The 20,889-nt window shown below is 46.1% G+C and overlaps 2 protein-coding genes across 7 annotated transcripts in view; both read left to right on the top strand.

The window, feature by feature from the left end:
• The window catches only part of CLEC16A (C-type lectin domain containing 16A), a 239,460-nt gene that overhangs the window by 73,630 nt on the left and 144,941 nt on the right, over nucleotides 1–20,889 (top strand). For all 6 annotated transcript variants that reach the window (XM_030798973.1, XM_030798971.1, XM_030798974.1 and 3 more), the window contains 2 exons: nucleotides 2,012–2,144; nucleotides 6,519–6,619. In XM_030798973.1, the coding sequence (XP_030654833.1) occupies nucleotides 2,012–2,144; nucleotides 6,519–6,619 (234 nt within the window). The remainder of the gene's footprint in view (nucleotides 1–2,011; nucleotides 2,145–6,518; nucleotides 6,620–20,889) is intronic.
• On the top strand, nucleotides 8,667–9,626 carry LOC105737866 (60S ribosomal protein L7-like 1). The gene has a single exon (XM_030798977.1). The coding sequence runs from the start codon at nucleotides 8,667–8,669 to the stop codon at nucleotides 9,432–9,434; it is 768 nt and encodes a 255-aa protein (XP_030654837.1). The 3' UTR covers nucleotides 9,435–9,626.

The following is a 20,889-nucleotide window of genomic DNA, read 5'->3' as shown; positions in this document are numbered from 1 at the left end:
TACCTGTGTTCCTAGCTACTCAGGAGCCCAGGTGGTCAAGGCTACAGTGAGCCATGATCACACCACTGCACTCTAGCCTGGGTGACAGAGCAAGACCCTGTCTCAAAAAAAAAAAAAAAAAAAGGTGAAGAGGGCGTCCAGGAAGATGTCTCCGTGGAGGCGACATGTGAGCTGAGCCTTGAATGATGCACCCCAGTCACACCTGGCTAGGAGAGACCTGAGGTGAGAGCCTTCCAGGCAGAGGAAATTACTGTGTAAAGATCCTTGCATAGAAATAAGCTTGGGCCAGGCGCGATAGCTCACGCCTGTAATCCTAGCACTTTGGGAGGCTGAGACGGGCGGATCATGAGGTCAGGAGATGGAGACCATCCTGGCTAACACGGTGAAACCCTGTCTGTAATAAAAATACAAAAGATTAGCTGGGCGTGGTGGCGGGTGCCTGTAGTCCCAGCTACTCAGGAGGCTGAGACAGGAGAATGGTGTGAACCCGGGAGGCAGAGCTTGCAGTGAGCCGAGATCATGCTACTGCACTCCAGCCTGGGCGACAGAGCAAGATTCCATCTCAAAAAAAAAAAAAAAAAGGAGAGACAAGCTTGGGACGTTCAAGAGATAGTGAGAAGCCCAGCACAGCTGGAGCAGCGTGAGCCAGCCAGGCAGGGACGGCCAGGAGGTAAGGTCAGAGGTGGACCGGGGCCAGGCCGTGTGTTTGGATTTCATCTTCAGAGTGATGGATAGGCACTGGGAGTTTTGAACAGAGGAGTGACATGAGCTAATTTCTTTAAAATCACTTGGGTTTGTGTGGGGAATACATTAGGGTGGCAGAAGAGGTGGCAGAGGTCCCTGCATGAGCCAGGGGGGAGGGAGACCATGGCAGGGGCTGTGTCTGAGCCCAAGGTACGTGTTCACATCCCTCTGGAAAAGTGCAGGTTCACATTTTGTCATCTCTTTTAACCCCCTGTATATCTCCCGAAGGTGGGGAAAAAGATGTGAACTCTGATTTCTGAGGGCTGTTTGAAAGTCCACACCCACACAGCCAAGAACTCTGTGATGGGGACACCATAAAGCCCAACCCTCGTCCATCTTTAATTCAAAATGTTTACTTTGGTGGTTCATAACTTTCTCTGAAAAATAAAAATGCACACCATGCTTAAGTTGATTGCTACAGGTTACCCTTGTTTAATGGGGAGAAAAAATGAGGTTCCTAATCTCTGTCTGCCTTCTGGAAGTTGGAAGTAGGAAAGGAAAACAAAAGGCTTCAGTCACATCAGAGCTTTCTATTAAAAATGTAAGCAGCTTTAGGCCAGGCATGGTGGCTCACGCCTGTAATCCCAACACTTTGGGAGGCCGAGGTGGGCGGATCACCTGAGGTGAGGACTTCGAGAGCAGCCTGGCCAACATGGCGAAACCCTGTCTCTACTAAAAATAACAAAAATTAGCTGGGTGTGGTGGCGGGTGCGTGTAATCCCAGCTACTCAGGAGGCTGAGACAGGAGAATCACTTGAACCCTGGAGGCGGAGGTAGCAGTGAGCTGAGATCGCGCCACTGCCCTCCAGCCTGTGTGACAAGAGCGAGACTCCATCTCAAAAAAAAAAAAAAAAAAAAAAAAAAAGTAAGGAGCTTTAGAATATTGTCAGTGAGGTTGATTATGTTTATCAACCATGTATCATATCTTCTCAGCTGCCTCAAATCCCTTGGGAAGGAAATGTGGTATCAATAAAGTAAAAAAGACCATTTTAAACTCTTGAAATAGAATAGATGATTGCAATTTGTGTTTTGTTGTCAAAAACAGAAACACATTTCTTGGTGTTGCCATGATGAATGGAAAGAGAGGCTCCTGCCTCTGTCTTATTTCCATCCCAGTGTGTCGCTGGTGTTCAGGTCACTGCTGACGGACATGTGCTTGACGTGTTTGCAGTCATTTATGCATATTTATTCTCCAACATGAGCATGTGTATACATCTAGGGCTGAAAAGCTGTCTGGACTCATCCCAGTCTCCATTTTGGCTTCCAGAGATCGAGATGGTGATCATGGAGCGTAGCAAGCTCTCAGAGCTGGCTGCCAGCACCTCCGTGCAGGAGCAGAACACCACGGACGAGGAGAAGAGCGCTGCCGCCACCTGCTCCGAAAGCACGCAATGGAGCAGGTAGCTGCTGAGAAGCCCATGCTGAGTGCTGTCTCGGGGAAAAGGAGAGGGCTCAGTGGGGAGGTTGAGCCCTAGGGCCAGAGCCTCTTCTGTCCCTCAGCCCGACCGTGCTGCCCCCCTTTCTTTCCCTGCTTCTCCAGCTCTGGCCACCCAGAGGCATGGAGACAGAGCCATCACTCAACACTGTAATGCTCACTCAATTGCAAAGAGATTCGCCAGGATAGCACAACTCTCCCTGCCCCGCTCCTGGCACTTTGGAGCTTGGCTCTGTCTAAAGGACATGGGTTGCTTCACACTGGCTGCTCCTAGAAATGCTCTGCTGCTCCGAGGAAGGATCCCCTCAGTAGCTGGGCTTGGATCTCCCTGCCTGGTTCATTCCCTGTCCCGCACACACATACACATACCCCATCTATAGGGCCTGCCCTCTTGACTCGGCCACATCAGTTGGTGCTGCCATCCACCTTTGACTTTTTGCCTGATGGTTCATTTCATCAATGGCCATCTGTAGCTACGTCTTCTTAAACCTGGGTGACCCCACATTTCCTGGAACCTTGCCATAGCACCAGCCCCTCCACGATGGGATTGGAGGGAAGGCTACTCCCAGTGTATGCTGGGAGGTGGTAGCAGGGCTTCTTCATTTCAGAGTTATTTCCTTATCTTGCAGCCCCACCGCACAGACCCCTGCAACAGCCTCTTGATTAGCACTACCTTCCTGTTCATAAATGCACCACACCAGGATTTCTCTGTCAGCCTGCGAGGCATTCACTTCCTCAGCCCCTAGGGAGGGGTGGTGGAAATACACATGGCCCCCCCATCCTCTTTAGTAATCCAACTTCAAGTGAAGATGTGAAGTCCACTAATTTTTTTCCTCCACATCTTATTTGTCTCTTTGTTTGGCAAATGTTTCAAGGACTTAATAGACGGGATTAATTTTTATCAGATGTGCAAGGGAGCCATTGTATTTTTTGCTAAATAAAAAAACAGTGGAGTCCAAAGACCTTTTAGATTTTACTTCACAGCAAAAAATGTAACTCCCAAAGCTCTGAAAAATAAGGAAGTAATTCTAAACACAGAAGGTTGGGGACAACCTTGGCACCGCGTTCTTTAGACTCTAAATAATTAGAAGAGCCCCAAATAACCAGTAGTGGGGTGGTGCTTAAGCAAAGGAAGAGGTATCTGCTTAATAGAAGATCACGCCAGGCATGGTTGTTCACACCTGAAATCCCAGCACTTTGGGAGGCCAAGGCGGGAGGATCACTGGAACCCAGGAGTTTGTGACTGGTCTAGTCACATAGTGAGACCCCATCTTTGCAAAAAAATTAAAAAATTAGCCGGGCATGGTAGCAGGTTGCCTGTAGTCCCGGCTACTTGAGAGGCTGAGGTGGGAGATTGCTTGAGCCAGAGAGGTCAAGGCTGCAATGCACTATGATTGCACCACTGCACTCTAGCCTGGGCAACAGAATGAGACTCTCTCTCAAAGAATATCAGCTGCTGCTTTTAGGTGAATACTGTCATGATGTGTTCAGTTCCTTAGGATTTGATAAATGGAAACAGAACATACTTTTCGTAGTATGGTAATACTGTAGCTTTGCTAATGGAAGAAAAACACCCACGTATTCCTCCTGCCACCAAAAAAAGGGTTAAAAAAACAGACCAAAATGTTATGTTTGAATATTGGGGTTGATGACTTCTTTTTTTCTGAATTTTGGTGGAGAGAAGGGTTTTCTTAGAGTTGATTGAGATTGTTTCTTAACTTTGGGCATCTTGAAGCACAATGGCTTCTAATGGAAGCTGATTCAGTTGCCTTGAGTTAGGCCGCATGCAGACCTGGGAACCTCCGGGCCAGATCTCTGCTAGACTCTGAGACTGAATGCCAGGGTAGAGACTGGCCCAGGTGGAGAGCGGCTTTCTCCTTTGTCAAGGTATCGAGTTGCAGCTTGTAAGAAACTGCCACTGCCCTCTGTCCCCCTACTTCCTGGCAGGGAGGCGGGGAGGCAGGGAGTGGGAGGGAAGGTGGCCATTTGTTCTCTAGGCCGTGCATTGGATCTTGGCATTGGTCCACTTGCCCCAAGAAACAGCATGCTAAAAAACAGACTTTTTATATTCCCTATGTATTATGGGCTCTATCTACACTGGGGGTTAAATATAGGCCTAAGAGGCCGGGTGCGGTGGCTCACGCCTGTAATCCCGGCACTTTGGGAGACCAAGGTGGGCAGATCACAAGGTCAGGAGATCGAGACCATCCTGGCTAACAGGGTGAAACCCCGTCTCTACTAAAAATTAGCTGGGTGTGGTGGTGGGTGCCTGTGGTCCCAGCTACTCAGGAAGCTGAGGCAGGAGAATGGTGTGAACCCGGGAGGCAGAGCTTGCAGTGAGCCGAGATCACGCCACTGCACTCCAGCCTGGGCAACAGAGCGAGATTCTATCTCAAAAAAAAAAAAAAAAAAAAAAAAAAAAAAAAAAAATATATATATATATATATATATGCCTAAGAAACTTAAAGCTTTCAAAACATTGTTTCTTTTCTTAAAAAAAAAAAAAGTTTAAAATTATGAAAGTATGCAAAATCTTGAAAAGCGTAAAGGGGGGAAAAAAGTCTTCATTGCTAGCATTCAAAGTCAGTGGGACTACCATTTGGGTTATTTTTTACTGGTTTTTTTTTTTTCTTCCCATGTGAACTTTCTGGGAATTTCACCCTCCCTTCTCCCAGAAGCTTGGACTGTATTGTGTCTATAATTTTGTATTCCTCTTTTTTTTCCATCTAATATCAACTCCCAAGCAAACTTTTCACCTTATTCTACCCTGTGTAAACAAAACGCTTAATGGTTTTATAATACTTCATCTCATAAAAGATGGTACCCACCCAGCTATTGGCATTTGGTTATTCATATTATTCCCAAATGGAAATATAATCCAAATTTCAAGCAGCTGGTTTACAAGAAAATGTTATCCTACCCCTAAGTTTGCAAGTGTTCTTGCTGGAGGCTTTCAGAACTCAAATCTACACATGGCAAAACTATTAACACATCTGAAAGGTGGTGCCCCATCTGGGGCTGTGGAGAAATGAGGACAGAACATAAATGTCCCCTTTAAGATTTTCTTTTTTTTTTTTAGTTTTTGTGTGTCACGTGTGTGTTTGAAATGTTATGACAAGGACATTTTTCCTTTTTTTTTTTTTTTGCATTTCTCAATGAAATATTTTGTATCAGAGATACATATATAGAGTCAAAAATTCAAAAGTGTGTCAAAGGTTATATAGTGAACACTGCCTGTTTCTCCACAGTCCCCTTTAACTCCCCATAGGCATTCAATGTTCATTGGAGCTTGGGTGTCCTTCCAGAAATTAAATGTGCCCTTGGTCACTCATGAAGGTGCTCTGTTCTCTTGGCCTCAGCCTGGCATTCAGAGGGGGCAGCCACAGACAGTCTGAGGATCAGAGCCTCTGGCCTGTGGGCCAGACCTGTGCATATTCTATTCTCCTGGTGTTGAAGAGTATTTTTCTGTGAGGCCCTTCACATGGAAAGACAGCATTTGGGATGTGCCGTTTCCGATATTTGCAGCCTCTCTACAGATCTCACCCACAAAGCATCAGAGGTGAAAGACCTCACTATCAATTCTTCACAGTCAGAGAAAGTCGGCCTGAGAAATTGCTGGGTCAGGACCCTGCCAAAGTGAAATCATGAAGTAGTGCCCTTGGTATATTAAAAATGGAAATCAAATAGCAGCTCCCATGCATTGGCACCATCCACAGTGCCTGGCCCTGTGCTAAATGCTTTTCAGTCTTCGTTATACTTGAATCCTCACAATAATCCCGCAAGGTTGGAATCCACCCCACACAGATGGGGAAATAGAGAGGTTTTATGAGACTCGCCCAAGGGTTTGCTGAAGAAAAAGCTAAGAAGAGGCAGAATCACAATTTGAACCCAGGCAGTCTGGCACTAGGGCTCATGTTCTTGAACTTGTTTGGATTGTTGTTTGTGCCTTGTGTGACATCACACTGTCCTGTTTTCTTCATTGGCTGGTGACACTCATCACTTGGCATTGATGTCTATTTGTTCTGTCTCTACCAGCTGACACGGGAGCTTTGGTGTGGGGAGTTTGTATAATTGATTCCCTGTGTCTGGAATACCTGGTGAAGGATTGTTGTGTGACTAAGTCTGTTCCTTGGTCAGGTTCCCCTCTTGGTAGCAACTTTCCCAGGCAGAGCCTGTCTCTCATTTGTCTGTGTCCTCAGTGCCTGGTGCTGGACCAGGCACACAGTTGTGGCCTAAAGAGCTGTGTCAAGGGCAGCTAGCACCCCATGTGCAGGTTAGAGAGGGGAGGTGTTCACCCATGTGCACCATGAGGCTCATACATGCCCCTCCTCTTTTCCAGACCATTCCTGGATATGGTGTACCACGCGCTGGACAGCCCGGATGATGATTACCATGCCCTGTTCGTGCTCTGCCTCCTCTATGCCATGTCTCATAATAAAGGTAAGCACCCTTGCCTTGCCTGACTTCTCTGGGCCCTGCATACGCATAGCATCCTTCCCCTCTGCTGCACGGAGGACAAAGAAAGGTGCTTTCTGTACAGAATTTCCTTTCTGGTTTTGGTGGTCCTTTGTGGTTTTGACTCTCGCTCCTCTTTAGCTTCATTAGAATTTCTCAGGTGTTTTTCTACCAAGTGAAGCCACAGGAATTGGTTACTCAGGCAATATGGAGGAAGGTGACTTGACTGCCTAACCCAGGATGACTATATTCACCCTGTGGTTTTCTTTTGACCCCTTGATTTACAAGTGACTTAGCATCCGACCTCTTTCCTAACATCAGAACTGAAATCACTCAAACTGTAATCTTGGTTTTGCTATTTATAACACTTGGTGTTCTTATTCTGCGTTCAGAGCTGAAATAGACCCTGGGTGGACTTTGTGGAAGCATAGGTTTCCTTTCTGAAGAAAGGTGTGGTTCTCTGGCTTCCCCTGTTAAGGCTGCTTGGCCAGTATCCAACTCTCGTGGTGTTGACAGGTTTTGTTAGGATGCATTCATTCACCACCTTGCTGCCGACCCCTGGGAATAGTTACTGTTGTTTGCCCTGCCTGGCTTGACATGGGCACGTTCTGAAACCTCCACATCAGAATCTCTTCAAAGAAGAATTCAGGAATATTCCTTCTAACCCCTGCCAAAAGCTGGGCTTGGCATAGTAAAAAATCAAGTGATGTTTTAGTAGGTTTTTTATAAGCTTATTGGGGAGTAGATAGAATTGGGTTTTACTAAGACAGCCTATGGCTAGAGGCATTAGAACATACATGATATAACTCAGTTTATGTGTTCTTAAATCATTAATCATGATAAGTTGATTGGTGGCAGAAGAGTATATAGTGAAAAAAGTCTGCCACCTTTGACCCCAGCTCTCCTCTTCAAAGGCAGTTCCTGCTACTGGTTTCTCTTGTGTCTTTTTAAAGATAGCCAAACAAACCCAAGTAGGAGTATATATGGTTTTATTTGTATGATTGCCCACTTAGCTGTAAATGGAGATACCCATATTGTGCTTTCTACCTTGCTCTGCTCATGTCATCATATTTCAGCACATGGGTTCACATCCGTAGAGAACTGCCGTTCTTTATCAGTGTGTGAGCAAATCATAGATATTAAGGATTTTTGCATCTATGTTCATGACTGATACTGGTCTGTAGTCTTCTTGTAATTCTCTTGTCTGGTTTTGCTATCAGGGTTATGCTCCCCTTATAGAATGAATTGAGAAATATTCTCTCCTCCTTTATTTTCTGGAGGAATTTTTGTAGTATGATTTCTTCCTTAAATGTTCCTTCAACCAGTGAAGCCATCTGAATATGGAGTTGTCTTTGATGGAAGGTTTTTAACCACTCAATTTCTTCAGTAGGTATAGGGCTTTTCAAGGTTATGTATTTCTTCTTGAGTGAGCTTTGGTAACCTGTGTCTTTCAAGGAATTTGTCATTTCATCTGAACTGTCAAATTTATTGGCATAAACTTTATGATATTCTTTTATTATCTTTTTAATGTCTGTAGGATCTGTAGTGATGTTCCTTCTCTGATTCATGGTATTGATAATTTAGGTGTTCATTTTTTTTCCTAATCATTTTGGCTAGAGGATTATTAATTTTATTGCTACCCTCTATTGTTCTGCTGTTCTTGATTTTATTGATTTCTGTTGTTTGTTTGTTTGTTTTTTTACCTTCTGCTGCTTCCAATTTAATTTACTTTTTGTTTTATAACTTCTTATAAAGAAGCTTTAGGCATTGTGGGAAGCACCTTATTTTCCACAGCCAAGCGGCTTGTGATGAAACTGTAACTTACAAGAAAAGGGCTGGGTTTTGAAAATGACATAGGCTCTAAAAACCCTGGAAGCTGTGCAACTTTTGGCAGGAATCAGGGTTAGCGGGACCTCAATGGCTCACTGCGGCTAAGTGAACACTGACTGGGTCCTCCAGCGTGAGCTAGAACAGACGTCTCTATGGTCAAGTAAACAGAGCACGTGCTGTCTTCTCTATGTGGTGGGGTTGCATGATCAGTAGCTGCACCACTAGAAAGATGGCGGAGCAAGAGCAAGGAAAAATCCCTTTGGTTCCAGAAAATCTCCTGAAAAAGAGGAAGGCTTATCAAGCCCTTGAAGCCACCCAGGCAAAGCAGGCACTTTTGGCAAAGAAGGAGCAGAAGGAAGGAAAAGGGCTCAGGTTTAAGCGACTGGAATCATTCCTACATGATTCCTGGCGGCAGAAACGTGACAAGGTGCGTCTCAGACGACTAGAAGTGAAACCTCATGCCTTGGAATTGCCAGATAAACATTCCTTGGCCTTTGTTTTATGCATCGAAAGGATTGATGGTGTGAGTTTACCGGTGCAGAGAACCATTGCAAGACTTTGCCTAAAGAAAATTTTTGGTGATGTCTTTGTAAATGTCACCCCCCAGAATCTAAAAATGCTGCATATAGTGGAACCTTACGTGCCCTGCGGATTTCCAAATCTGAAGTCTGTCCGAGAACTCATTTTGAAACATGGACAAGCCAAGGTCAAGAATAAGACCATCCCTCTGACAGACAACACAGTGATTGAGGAGCACCTGGGGAAGTTTGGCGTCATTTGCTTGGAAGACCTCATTCATGAAATTGCCTTCTCAGGGAAGCATTTCCAGGAGATCTCATGGTTCTTGTGCCCTTTCCACCTCTCAGTGGCTCGTCATGCTACCAAAAATAGAGTGGGCTTCCTCAAGGAGATGGGCACACCTGGCTATCGGGGTGAACGCATCAATCAGCTCATCCACCAGCTGAACTAGACCCAGGTGCCAAACTTTGATAAATTTTTTATCAACGAAGTGGAAGCACGTGTTTTGTTGTTTTGGGAATTTTTATCAAGTATCTTCAGAGAAGATTATTTCGTGCTCTATCTTCAAAAACTGGAAAGGAAGGGTCAAAGAAAAGACAGTAGCTGGCCGGGCGTGGTGGCTCACACCCATAATCCCAACACTTTGGGAGGCTGAGGTGGGCGGATCACCTGAGGTTGGGAGTTCGAGACCAGCCTGACCAACATGGAGAAATGCCGTCTCTACTAAAAATACAAAAATTAATTGGGCATGGTGGCACGTGGCTGTAATCCCAGCTACTCAGGAGGCTGAGGCAGGAGAATCGCTCAAACCTGGGAGGCGGAAGTTGCAGTGAGCCGAGATCACGCCATTGCACTCCAGCCTGGGCAACGAGTGAAACTCCGTCTCAAAAAAAAGAAAAGAAAAGACAGTAGCTTATGTTCATGTCATGCACCTCTCATCACAGTCTAGTTCCATGGAAAAATTCCAGCGTTTTCTACATTGGGTGCTGCGTCGTCAAAATCGGGACATTCCATGGAGGAAGGAGTCCTGCTTTGCTGCATGTATCCTAGGGTTTAATGTTGGTAAATGAGTCACTCTAGCATTTGTACAAGGCTCCCTAAGCCTCCTGCAGCAGTCGACCAAGCCCAAGGACATAATTGAAGATTATGGAGAGTCCTGGAGCCTTGTTTTGAAAAAGACTTGAAATACACATAGGAAGAAAGGCATAAAAATAAATGTTCACTTGTCTCTGCTGTGAAAAAAAAAAAGAAGAAACTTTAATTATTGATTTTAATCATCGTAGGAAGCTTTGATCATTGATTTTTTTAAGCAAATCAGCTTTTTTTTTAAACTAACATACCATAAAATTAACTCATTTTTGTATTTAATTCTGTGAATTTTGGGACATGTATGGATAGGTGTGAACACCACATAATCAGGAGATAGGACAGTTTCATTATCGGAAAAATATCCCTCAGGCTATTCCCTTTCCAGTCGTTGATTTTTAAACCTTTCTTCTCTATGACTTTAATGCTATAAATTTCCCTGTAAGCACTGCTTTACCTGCATCCAGTAAATGTTAACATATGAGGTTCATTCAGCTTAAAATTTTATACAATTTCCCTTTTGATTTCTTGTGTTTTGTCATGTATATAATTTCTAGCTGTGTTTCTCTTACTGATTTTTTTCCTGCTTTTGGATTCCTTCCCCCATTTTTTGCATGCCTGGTCATTTTTGATTGGTTGACAGTTACTGTGGTCTTTACACAGTTGGATGCTGGATTCTTCCTGTAAATATTTTTGGGCTGATGGTTAAGTTAATTGGAGTTGGTTTGATCCTTTTTTGAGGCTTGCTTTTAAGCTCTGTGAGAGCTGGTCCAGACAGCCTTTAGTTTAGGACTAACTTCGCCCTACTACTGAGACATTACCCTTCTGAGACTCTACCGTGTCCCATGGTGAGGTGGTCTCTCCACACTGGCCAGCCCTGTGTGAGCTCCAGGAATTGTTCCACAGGCTTCATGCTGGCAGGTCTTTCCCTTTCTTCGTGTGCATACACAGACCAGAACACAGCAAGGCTCTAAAGGAACCCTCTGCACATGTCTGAGCTCTCTCTCTGCAGCTCTCTCTTCATTTCTCTTGTCCATGAATTTTAACCCTTTGATCTCCGTGAACTCCAGACTCTGCCTTTTCTGAGAGAACCACAGTCTTTGGGTTTTCTGTCCCTGTGCTGAGGCCTGGATACTCTCACTGGACAGCAAGCTGGAGCAATCACTGGGCCACCGCCTTTGTGCTTCTCTCTCTCAGGGATCTCTCTCCTATGCTGCCAGTTCATCCAGAGTCTGATAACCATTGTTTTGTATATATTGTCTTGCTTTCTAAGTTGCCTGAATCAGAAGGATAAATTCAGTCCATCTTGGCCAGAAGCATAGCACCTTTAAAGAAAAAGTTTGATTGAAGTCTAATTGATATGCAATAAACTGCACATATTTAATGTGCACAATTTGATGTTTTGACATATGTAAATACGCATGAAATCATCACCATGATCAAGACGGTGTATAATCCAGCATTCCAAACATTTCCTCATGCCCCTCCCTTGCTTCCCACACCCCTCTCCCCAAGTAACACCAATCTGCTTCCTGTCATTCTAGATTAGTTTGCACTTTCTAAAATTTTGTATAAACAGAGTCATGCAACATTTACTCCTCTTCATGTGGCTTCTTTCAATCCACATAATTATTTTGAGATCCATCATGATGATGTGTGTATCTGTAGTTCATTTCTTCTTGCTGAGTAACATTCCATTGTATGAACATACCACAGTTTATTCATTCATCTGTTAATGGAAATTTGGGTTGTTTCCAGTTTTGGACTATTACAAACAAAGCTGCTGTGAGCATTTGTGTGGCCCCATACAATGTATGCGCATACAGAGAGTTGTATGAGCATATACGTTCTTTTCTCTTGGATAAATACCTAGGAATGGAATGGCTGAATCATATTTCTCATATAATTATGGGAGATATGTGTATGTTTGCTTTCATTTTAAGATACTGCCAAACTGTTTTCCAAGATGCCTGTATAATTTTATATCCCATCACCAGTGTACAAGAGTTCTAGTTCCTTTACTTCCTTTCCAACATTTGATGTGGTCACCTTTTTAGTTTTCACCATTCTAATAGGTTTGCAGTGGTATCTTATGATCTTAATTTGCATTTCCCTAATGACATTGAACATCTTTTCATGTGTTTCTTTTGCCATACATGTCTTCGTTGGTGAAGAGTCTTTCGAATACTTAGCCCATTTTTTAAATTGAGTTGAGTAAAAAAATTGTTGTGTTTCGAGACTTTTGGGTTTTTTTGTTTTGTTTCTTTTAAGACGGAGTCTCACTCTGTTGCCCAGGCGGGAATGCAGTGGCGCAATCTGGGCTCACTACAACCTCCGCCTCCCAGGTTCAAGCAATTCTCCTGCCTCAGCCTCCTGAGTAGCTGGGAGTACAGGTGTGCGCCACCACGCCCGGCTGATTTTTGTATTTTTAGTAGAGACGGGGTTTTGCCATGTTGGCCAGGCTGGTCTCGAACTCCTAACCTCAAGTGATACACCCGCCTTGGCCTCAAGAGTTCTTTATGTATTTTGAATGCAAGTCCTTTATCAGAGGCATTTAGCAATGATTTCCCCCAAGTCTATGGCATGTCTTTTCATTTTCATAACAACATCTTGGGAAGACCAGATGTTTTTTAATCTCCATGATGTTCCTGTGGCACTTTTTAATACCTCCTTCTCTCTGTATTTTTTCTCTCCCATTCTGGACTGCTAGGCCTTGGAAGGCAGAAACCATGTGCTCCCTGCAGTACCCAGCCTACCGCCTGGCACTCAGTCAGTGCTCAGCCAGAGTTTGCTGACTGGTTGCTGCTCAGCTATGTGGCACATCCCCAAGGCCATCTCTTCCTGGCAGCCTGTAGCTCAGGGCTTCAGCAAAGAAGGTGCTGTCTGTGTGGTGTAGATGCCAGGCTCCATGGGACAGTTGGCAGGCTCCTCATCTTCTGGGTGACTGGCGTTCTCCGTGGTCTTCCTCCCTGCAGCCCTGACCTGTGCAGGGAGCAGAGACGTCATGGCTTACCGGGTGTGCTGCTGTGCACCTTCATCCACCTTATGCGCTGGAGAGTCCACTCACCCGTGTTCCTGCCTGGGCATCCTACCTCTTTTTCTTGGGAATTTCTTCTTAGAAGAGTAGAATTGTATATTCAAGGAAATTGAATTCCTTCTTCCATTTTCTGCTAATGCTATTCATGTATTGATTCATTCATTCTTCCAACAAATATTTTGGAAGCCCCTGTTAGATGCCAGGCACTGGGATCAGTATTAAGGATGCAGTGGTGAACCAAACAAATGCTTTCATGGAATCTGGATTCTCTTAGAGGAGACAGACAGTAACCTAGTAACCAAGTAAAATAATCCCATGTAGCGAGAAGTGCAACAGTGAAAATAAAACTAGGTAATGTGGTGGGGCAGGCTGAGGGTAGAGGGTACTACATCCGCCTGAGCAATCCGGAGAGGCCTCTTGGAGGCTTAAGTGATCAGGAGGAATAGGCTTGCAGTTTCTGATGAATTTCCTCAGGTAATTAGTTATTCAGCAAATGCATGTGGAGCACCGGCCATGTGCCAGGCAGTGTGCTCAACATGCGGACTACAAACTCCAGGCAGACCAACCCAGGCTCTTGCCCAAGAAAGCATCAGTCATTCTTGGACAGAAAAGTCCTACGAGGAGGCTGTCAGCACAATAGAGGGTCACTTGCCTGGTTGTGAGTGTGGACTCTGCCCGCAGGAGTGAGGACCCGTTTCCTGAGGACACCTGGGCTATGGTAGAGGGCAGAGCAAGAAGGGGCATGAGAGCCTGTGGCATATCCGTCGGATCACTGCCCGTTCCCCAGGGTGAGCGGCAGCATTCCGAGGCAGCAGGGTGTCCCGAGAGGCAGGTATCTGGAGCCAGTCTGCAGGGGGTGGCACAGACAGCGACTGAACTGTGTTCCTATGAGCCGTGTGGGGCTGCGGGGGGGCAGTTGGTCAGTTAGTTAGCTGCACCCCTCAGAATGGGTTTGCAGTAATTCAGCCAGCAGGTGGGAGGGATGAGAGGTGAAACTGAGAGGCTTTCTTATCGTTCAGCAGATAGTTGCTGAGCACTTGCTAGGGCAAGGCCCTGTCATAGGCACTCAGACAAGCCCAGATGAGTCTCGCTGAAGTGAACAAGAAGATTCATTGTGACTGTGACAAATGGTAGAAGGAAATGAACAGGGTGGAGTGATGAGGAAGCCCAGTGGTTGTGCTGCAGGGGTTACTAGGTGCTAGTCAGGGTGGTCAGGGAGGGCTCCTCTGAGGAAGGACCAGCAGAGCCACAGCCCAGAGAGTGAGAAGGAGCCAGCTCTGCAAAGACCTGGGGCAAGAGTGCTCCAGGTGAAGGGAGCAGCATGTACAGAGGCCCCGGGGTGGGAAGGAGCAGAAAGTGGGCCAAGGTGAGGCTGGCCAGGTGGGCAGGGGCCAGGTCATGAAGGGCCTTGAAGGCCCTGAAGAGGAATTGCCATTTTTTTTCCAAGTGCAGTGGGAAACCCCTACTGAATTTTTAAGTAGGACAGTGATGTGGTCAGATGGAAGTTTTTAAAAGAAACGTTGGCTACCAGACGGAAAGTAGATGACTGCGGGTGGGGATGAGTTGCAGGAGGGAACCCCGAGAGACTTGCTAAGAAGCTGTTGCAGTCGTCCAGGTGAGATAATGTGGATTGGATTAGGCTGCTGGCTGGGGAGTGGAGGAAACTGGAAGGACTTGTGATTATTTCAGCACTAGAGCCAGGACGTGCTGATGGGTTAGATATAGGGGTCGAGTGAAAGGGATGAGTCAGATGACTCCTGTGATTTGGCTTGAGCAACGATGGGGGTGCATTTACTAGGATGAGGAGACAAGGAGAGTCACTAGGCTAGGGGATGAGGGGTTCTGGCTGATTTGAAAGGAGGGGGCATGAAGGGAGGAGCCTGGGTAAGACTTAGGTTCCTGACTCCTTTCCCTGCGTGACAAATAGCAGTGCCATTTCCAGAACTAACGAGCATGGGCCTTGGAGTAGGTTTGGAGAAGAAACTGAAAAGTTCAAGTCTGGTGCTCCAAGGCCCAGGTGCCTGGGGAAGCTGCCTCGCTGGGGAGCTGCCACCTGGTTTATGCTCAGTCCTGGCCTGTGAGCACAGAGTCTGCATTTGGTGGGGCTTTGCTGGTGGAGGTTGGTTGAGCGATTGGTTTTTGGTTATGCAGCAGCTGGTCAGGCTGCCCTTGACCTTCAGCCTCACTTTTCCAGATCCTTAGCCCCCAAATCAGGCCCCCAAGTGACCTGGTCCCTTTCTCATAGATTTTTTCCTCATAGACAATTTTAACATAAAATCCATGTTAATAAAAACCAAATGTGAGCTCAGGCCTTCCAGTAAATCATAATAGATTAGATGCTGCACCGAAATGAATATCCCACAGTGGAAAGGGTTGAATGGTTGGCGGAAGGCGCTTGTTGTGATTCAATTGGGCCACATAATGAATTCTGGTTTGTTTCTGTAATAGAAAATGCAGGCTTCGCTCTTACATCAAGTCCGCTGAGTCCTGGGCCAGAGGTGGAGGGATGGGGGTGAGTTTTACAGCTTTTGTATCTTGAAGGTTCCCCAGTTCAGTGACCAGCCTTCTACTCCTGCCACTCCATTTGTCATTGTTTACCTAGGAAGAAGGAGTCTTGGGCTTTTTGTGTTTTGTGTTTTGTTTTGCTGAGAAGTTAATGGAACATGGATGAGAGATATGGAAAAGGTTGAAAGGTAATAGGCTAAAGGGAAGCTTTTGCCATGCAGAGAACTTGCACAACGTCAGTTTGGATCTTGGCTGACACATAACCAGAATTGGAAGTACATTGGAAATCGGCCCAACATCTGGTTAGCTTTCGAAATCTTTGTTCTATAGTCTTCCAAAGCTGTTAATACTTGTGTGACTGCAGCCAAGGAGACCTTGCGTGGTCAAAAGACGTTTTCAAAAAGTTCGAACATTGTTTACCTGGTGTTCTTGTGGTCTCTTTATCCAGATCTGTCTAATTATTCTTATGCATCTTTGGTCTGGGTCTTTTCCATCTCTACCCTGAATGGGGGCTACTGCTAAGGGGGAAGAATCCAGATATCAGTAACTGAGAGGGAAGCTTAGTAAGAGTTATTGACACTGTGGGGCCACACCTTTCCCTTCTGTTTTGGATTCTTTGAATGAGTTGAGAGTTCCGCCCTCCACCCCTGTGGACTGGGGACACCTGTTCTGACTCGGTGGGGACACCTGTTCTGACTCGGTGGGGACACCTATTCGGACTCGGTGGGGACACCTGTTCTGACTCGGTGGGGACACCTGTTCGGACTCGGTGGGGACACCTGTTCGGACTCGGTGGGGACACCTGTTCGGACTCGGTGGGGACACCTGTTCGGACTCGGTGGGGACACCTGTTCGGACTCGGTGGGGACACCTGTTCGGACTCGGTGGGGACACCTGTTCGGACTCGGTGGGCAGCTCAGGCTTTGACCCCTCAGGCAGGGCTGTGGGCGGGGCAGGGAACATGTGGTCTGCTGGAAGCCAGAAGGAGCTAGTGCTCCCGTGAAGGGCAGCAGGGTTTCTTTGGAATTTGTCTGTCACAAGGCACTTACGAGTTGAAGCAAATAGGATAATGTATTATCCACAGTGTTTATTTCTGTCAGAGGGAAATGACTGGCAAAGAAGCTATTGGGTTTGCAGCAAAACCTGCCTTTCTGTGACCAAAAACCATGGGGTATGCATGTGTGTGTGCATGAGTGTCTGTGTGTGTATGAGTGTGTGTGTGTGTTTGTGTGTCCTTGCACACAGGAGCCGTCTTACCTTTCACATGCATGCCCCTGTTTCACGGTGACATTGACCTTAGCCACTCAGAACCATCAGCCACCAGGTTGTTTCAGGCAGGAGGCTTAAACCTAAATCTAATGTTCGCCACAAATTAAATGCCATCCTAAATACAGTGATGGCCATGCAATGATTGTTATAGAAAACAAAAATGAGAATAAGTTGCTTTTTCACTTGCCTTTGATTGTACCACCTTAAGATAACCAACTGCTGACAGTGTCGTATTTCTTTCTAGCATGTTTTGTGTGTGGGTGATGGTTGGGCTTCTCTGCACAGCTGTCATACGGTGACTTCTGTTTTATGTATGTTTCCCCTTAATTTTGAGATTTGTCTAATCTTCTGCCCGAAATTTGATCAAAACTACTTAACTTTTTAAAAAATTAATTCAGCAAAAATGTATGGACTGTTGTGTTTGTGTCAAGAACACCGCTAGATCACATGACATACATAGCTTGGGAAGGTGGAGGGAAAGAGCATTAACCAGCAGGGATCATGGGACACGGCAGAGAGGAGGGAGGTAAGTGCCACATGGCTGCATTCAGGGCTGGGCTTTCCACTCTCCACATGACCTCAGGCAAGCTTCATGTCTGTTTTGAGCCTCAGCTTCCTCGTCTATAAAATGGAAATAATATTAGCCACTTCATGGAATGTCATGAGGATGAAATGAAGCATTCCACGTCATATGCCTGGCTGATGGTCACCGTTTCTTCAGGGCTTACCATGCGAAGGCAGTCTTGTCATCTTAGCAGAATCCTTTCCTCCTTCCTTCCAAAGACACTCTGTCCTTCCCCAGAGAGACTGGTGATTTTGTTGTTGTTTGTTTGTTTTGACTATTTTGGTAAATGATAAGGCCTCCTTGAAAGCACTTGATAGTTCGGAGTCACAGAGAGGATTTTAAAGGCCATGGTGGGAAAAAGAGTGGGGAGAGAGAATAGGGCCCCTGGCCCAGAAGGAGCTTTGGGGAAAGAAGGGAGATGTTCAGAGGGGTTTCTGTTGTATAGTTTTGCCGTGTGCTGTGTGGAATCACCTCTGCTGTCTGCCTCCCAGGGCTGGTGGTAAAATCTACCTCACATGGACTGCATGGCAGTAGCAGGTCAGTTTGGGGGAAAGGGCCGGAAGCATGGAGACTACTTGGTGCAGCCAGGGGAATGGAACCACCCCAGTCAGCCAGGACACAACCAGATCATGTCATGGCCCGCTAGCTGCCTCTCCTGGGCCCCTGCACTGCATCCACCCTCCGGGATCCTGTAACGAAGCCTTGCCTGTCCCTTCCCCCATCCTCCACCTCATCACCCCCTCCCTGGCTCTCCCCCACCCAGACCTCCCTGGCTCTGCTCCACTCCCTGCAGTCCCACCTTGGTTTGGCAAGTCCTGGCCCTCCCTGTCCAGTTCAAGGCAAACTCCTGGTCATTCTTTAGGCTCCAACCTGAGCAGCTCGCCACCTGAGAGGGGCCCCCAGCAGCTCGGCGTGCCTCTTTTGGGCTGTCTGTAGCTTGATTTAGCTCTTGTTAGGTTTTTTCCTTTTGTTCTTTTGTTCTAATTTTCCTTTTTTTTTCTTTTTTTTTGAGACAAGAGTCTCACTCTGTCACCCAGGCTGGACTGCAGTGGTGCAGTCTCAGCCCACTGCAACCTCCGCCTCCTGGGTTCCAGCAATTCTCGTTTCTGAGCCTCTCGAATAGCAATACTACAGGCATGTGCCACCACACCCAGCTAATTTTTGTATTTTTAGTAGAGACAGGGTTTCACCACATTGGCCAGGCTGATCTCAAACTCCTGACCTCAGGCGATCTGCCCACCTCGGCCTCCCAAAGTGCTGGGATTAAAAACGTGAGCCACCGTGCCCGGCCTAACTTTCCTTTTATAACACGAATGATAAGGAAACACATCAAGTCATGCTCAAACTAAAAATTCTCATCCTTGCATTAAGCAGTGCTCAAACTAAAAATTCCCATTTGTGCATAATAATGAGAGGTAAAGTTGTTGGCCTGTGACAGTGCTTTTTCTCTTTCGATCCTGACAGCAGTCGTGGGGCGGGTAGTTACCATAATCATTCCCACTTCACAGGTGAGGAAACTGAGGTTCAAAGAGGTAAAGTATCAAAACAAATTTCCTCCCGTACCCCACTGCTAGGCTTCTCATTCCTGCTGTACCCAGCTGTCCCCCTAGGAGAGAGTGAGCCCAGGGACACAGAGGGGTGGCTGTTGTCAGCCCGAGAGGACGGGCCCCCTGCGTGCTCCTGGTGGGCTAGCTGTGTGGGTGCTGCCACCCTTTCCCATCTGGACCCCACCCACCTTCGGGATCATCTGAAAGTGGTTTGAGCTGTGTCTCTAACTTGCACTGTGACCTTGGGGAAACAACTTAACAACTCTGGGCCTTAACTTCCTCACGAAAGGAAAGGGCTGGACTTGGAATCTGGTAGAGAGAGAAGTGTTCCTATCCTCTGGGACCTTCCCTTATGGAGAGTTGAGAAAAGTCGAGATCATCTTGGGACGCTTTTCTTCCTGTCAAGAAAAGAGCTTGCCCCAGATTTCCTCATTGTTCAGAAATTCTAAGGAGATGGAGGGGCAATGATAGGAAAGAAACAAAATGGACCTCTCTGTGGAAATTCAAGCCCTGGCCTAGTTTGCCTGTTTCCGTGGTTCTGTGGCCACTGCCCCATTCTAGAAGGAGCGAGCAGCCAGGCCCTTTCTGCTGTCCTCTCTGAAGTGGAGTGATTGCTGGTGGGTTATAAAGTTGGGCAATGCACCTGGGATGCAGAGGAGCTTTTATTCCCCACCCCCAGAACCACTGACTGGCAGTTCTCAAAGGGCCAGAAATTAATGAGTAGGGAGATGTTAGGACAGTGTTAACATCTCTGGAAAAAACAAATGCCAAAAAGATTCAGTTGACATTCTTCTTGCCATTCAATAAGCCAGAATCCTTCAGAGTTAGACATTTAGCATTAACATGGGATACAGAGGCCACAAATTAAATTTTCACTGCAATCAAATTTTTTGAGGAGACCCACCTTTGTGGGGTGTTTTGGGGCAAGAGAGAGTACTACCCTACTCAAGCCTTTAGGCCGTCCCTCACCCTGGTCATCTCCTTGGTATGACTTAGCCTCTTTCTGGGAGCTGGAAGGAATTCAGAAAAGCAAGATATATTGTTATGGCTTATTACATCAATGTGCATGTGCAGGAGTTACTTAGATTCCAGACAATCAGCTCTTCAATGCTATCTTCCACTATTTTGTCAAGGTTCTAAATGAAGCGTCATCTGGTACTCAAGGGACCGTATTTCAAGAGTTCCGAGAAGTGCCACCTTTCCCCCTTTTGTAGAATAACAGGAAAAGATGTGTTTCAAGCACAAATAATCCATTCAGTTCTCCAAGCTTGGATCAAGCAAAATATTTGTTTCTGTAAGTGTATTTTTCAAGAGCCACATCAGATGAGCAGATAAGGAGTTTGAAGACCTCTTACTCCAGGCAGGAACTGTTCTAGTAGCCCTAACAGGTCTTCTGTCGCTGCGGGTCCTGTGTGCTTCTTTAGGAGAAGTGACAACAGGGCTCAAAGTCACACACTTGCCTGTTCCTTCTTTCCTTTCCCACTTACCTTCCCCACCCCCATGTAATCCTTTATCTTTCAAATGCTGTTAGTTTTGGCAGGAAGAATTGTTGAATTTTCACTGGAGGAAAAATGATTCCCTTGCCTCTTTAATGATAGATCTCTGCTGTATTGGTGTCATTGTATTAGGTTGGCACAAAAGTAATCGTGGTTTTCCAATTGCTTTTAATGGCAAAAACTGCAATTACTTTTGTGCCAACCTAATATGTGCACCTTTCTGTAAGAAAGACTTAGCTTAGTGTCTTTCTGCTAATGTCACCCTCAGGGGCAGGGGTGGCCTCTGCCTCACCTGGCTCAGAACTTGATTCCTCCTACATGTGTTGAGGGTGGGGCCCAGCTTTTGAGTTTGTCGTTAAAAGCTTGAGGGCACAATTGTTGGGGATGACTGTATTTCCTTA

This window comes from Nomascus leucogenys, chromosome 18, assembly GCF_006542625.1.
Source record: "Nomascus leucogenys isolate Asia chromosome 18, Asia_NLE_v1, whole genome shotgun sequence".
Classification (NCBI taxonomy): domain Eukaryota; kingdom Metazoa; phylum Chordata; class Mammalia; order Primates; family Hylobatidae; genus Nomascus; species Nomascus leucogenys.
The sequence above is the reverse complement of the archived record's forward strand: the minus strand, read 5'-3'. Positions and strand labels throughout refer to the sequence as shown.

What these genes read in the sequence shown, in the direction of transcription:
- LOC105737866 (XM_030798977.1), top strand. Translation starts at nt 8,667, where the DNA reads ATGATCAGTAGCTGCACCACTAGAAAGATGGCGGAGCAAGAGCAAGGA.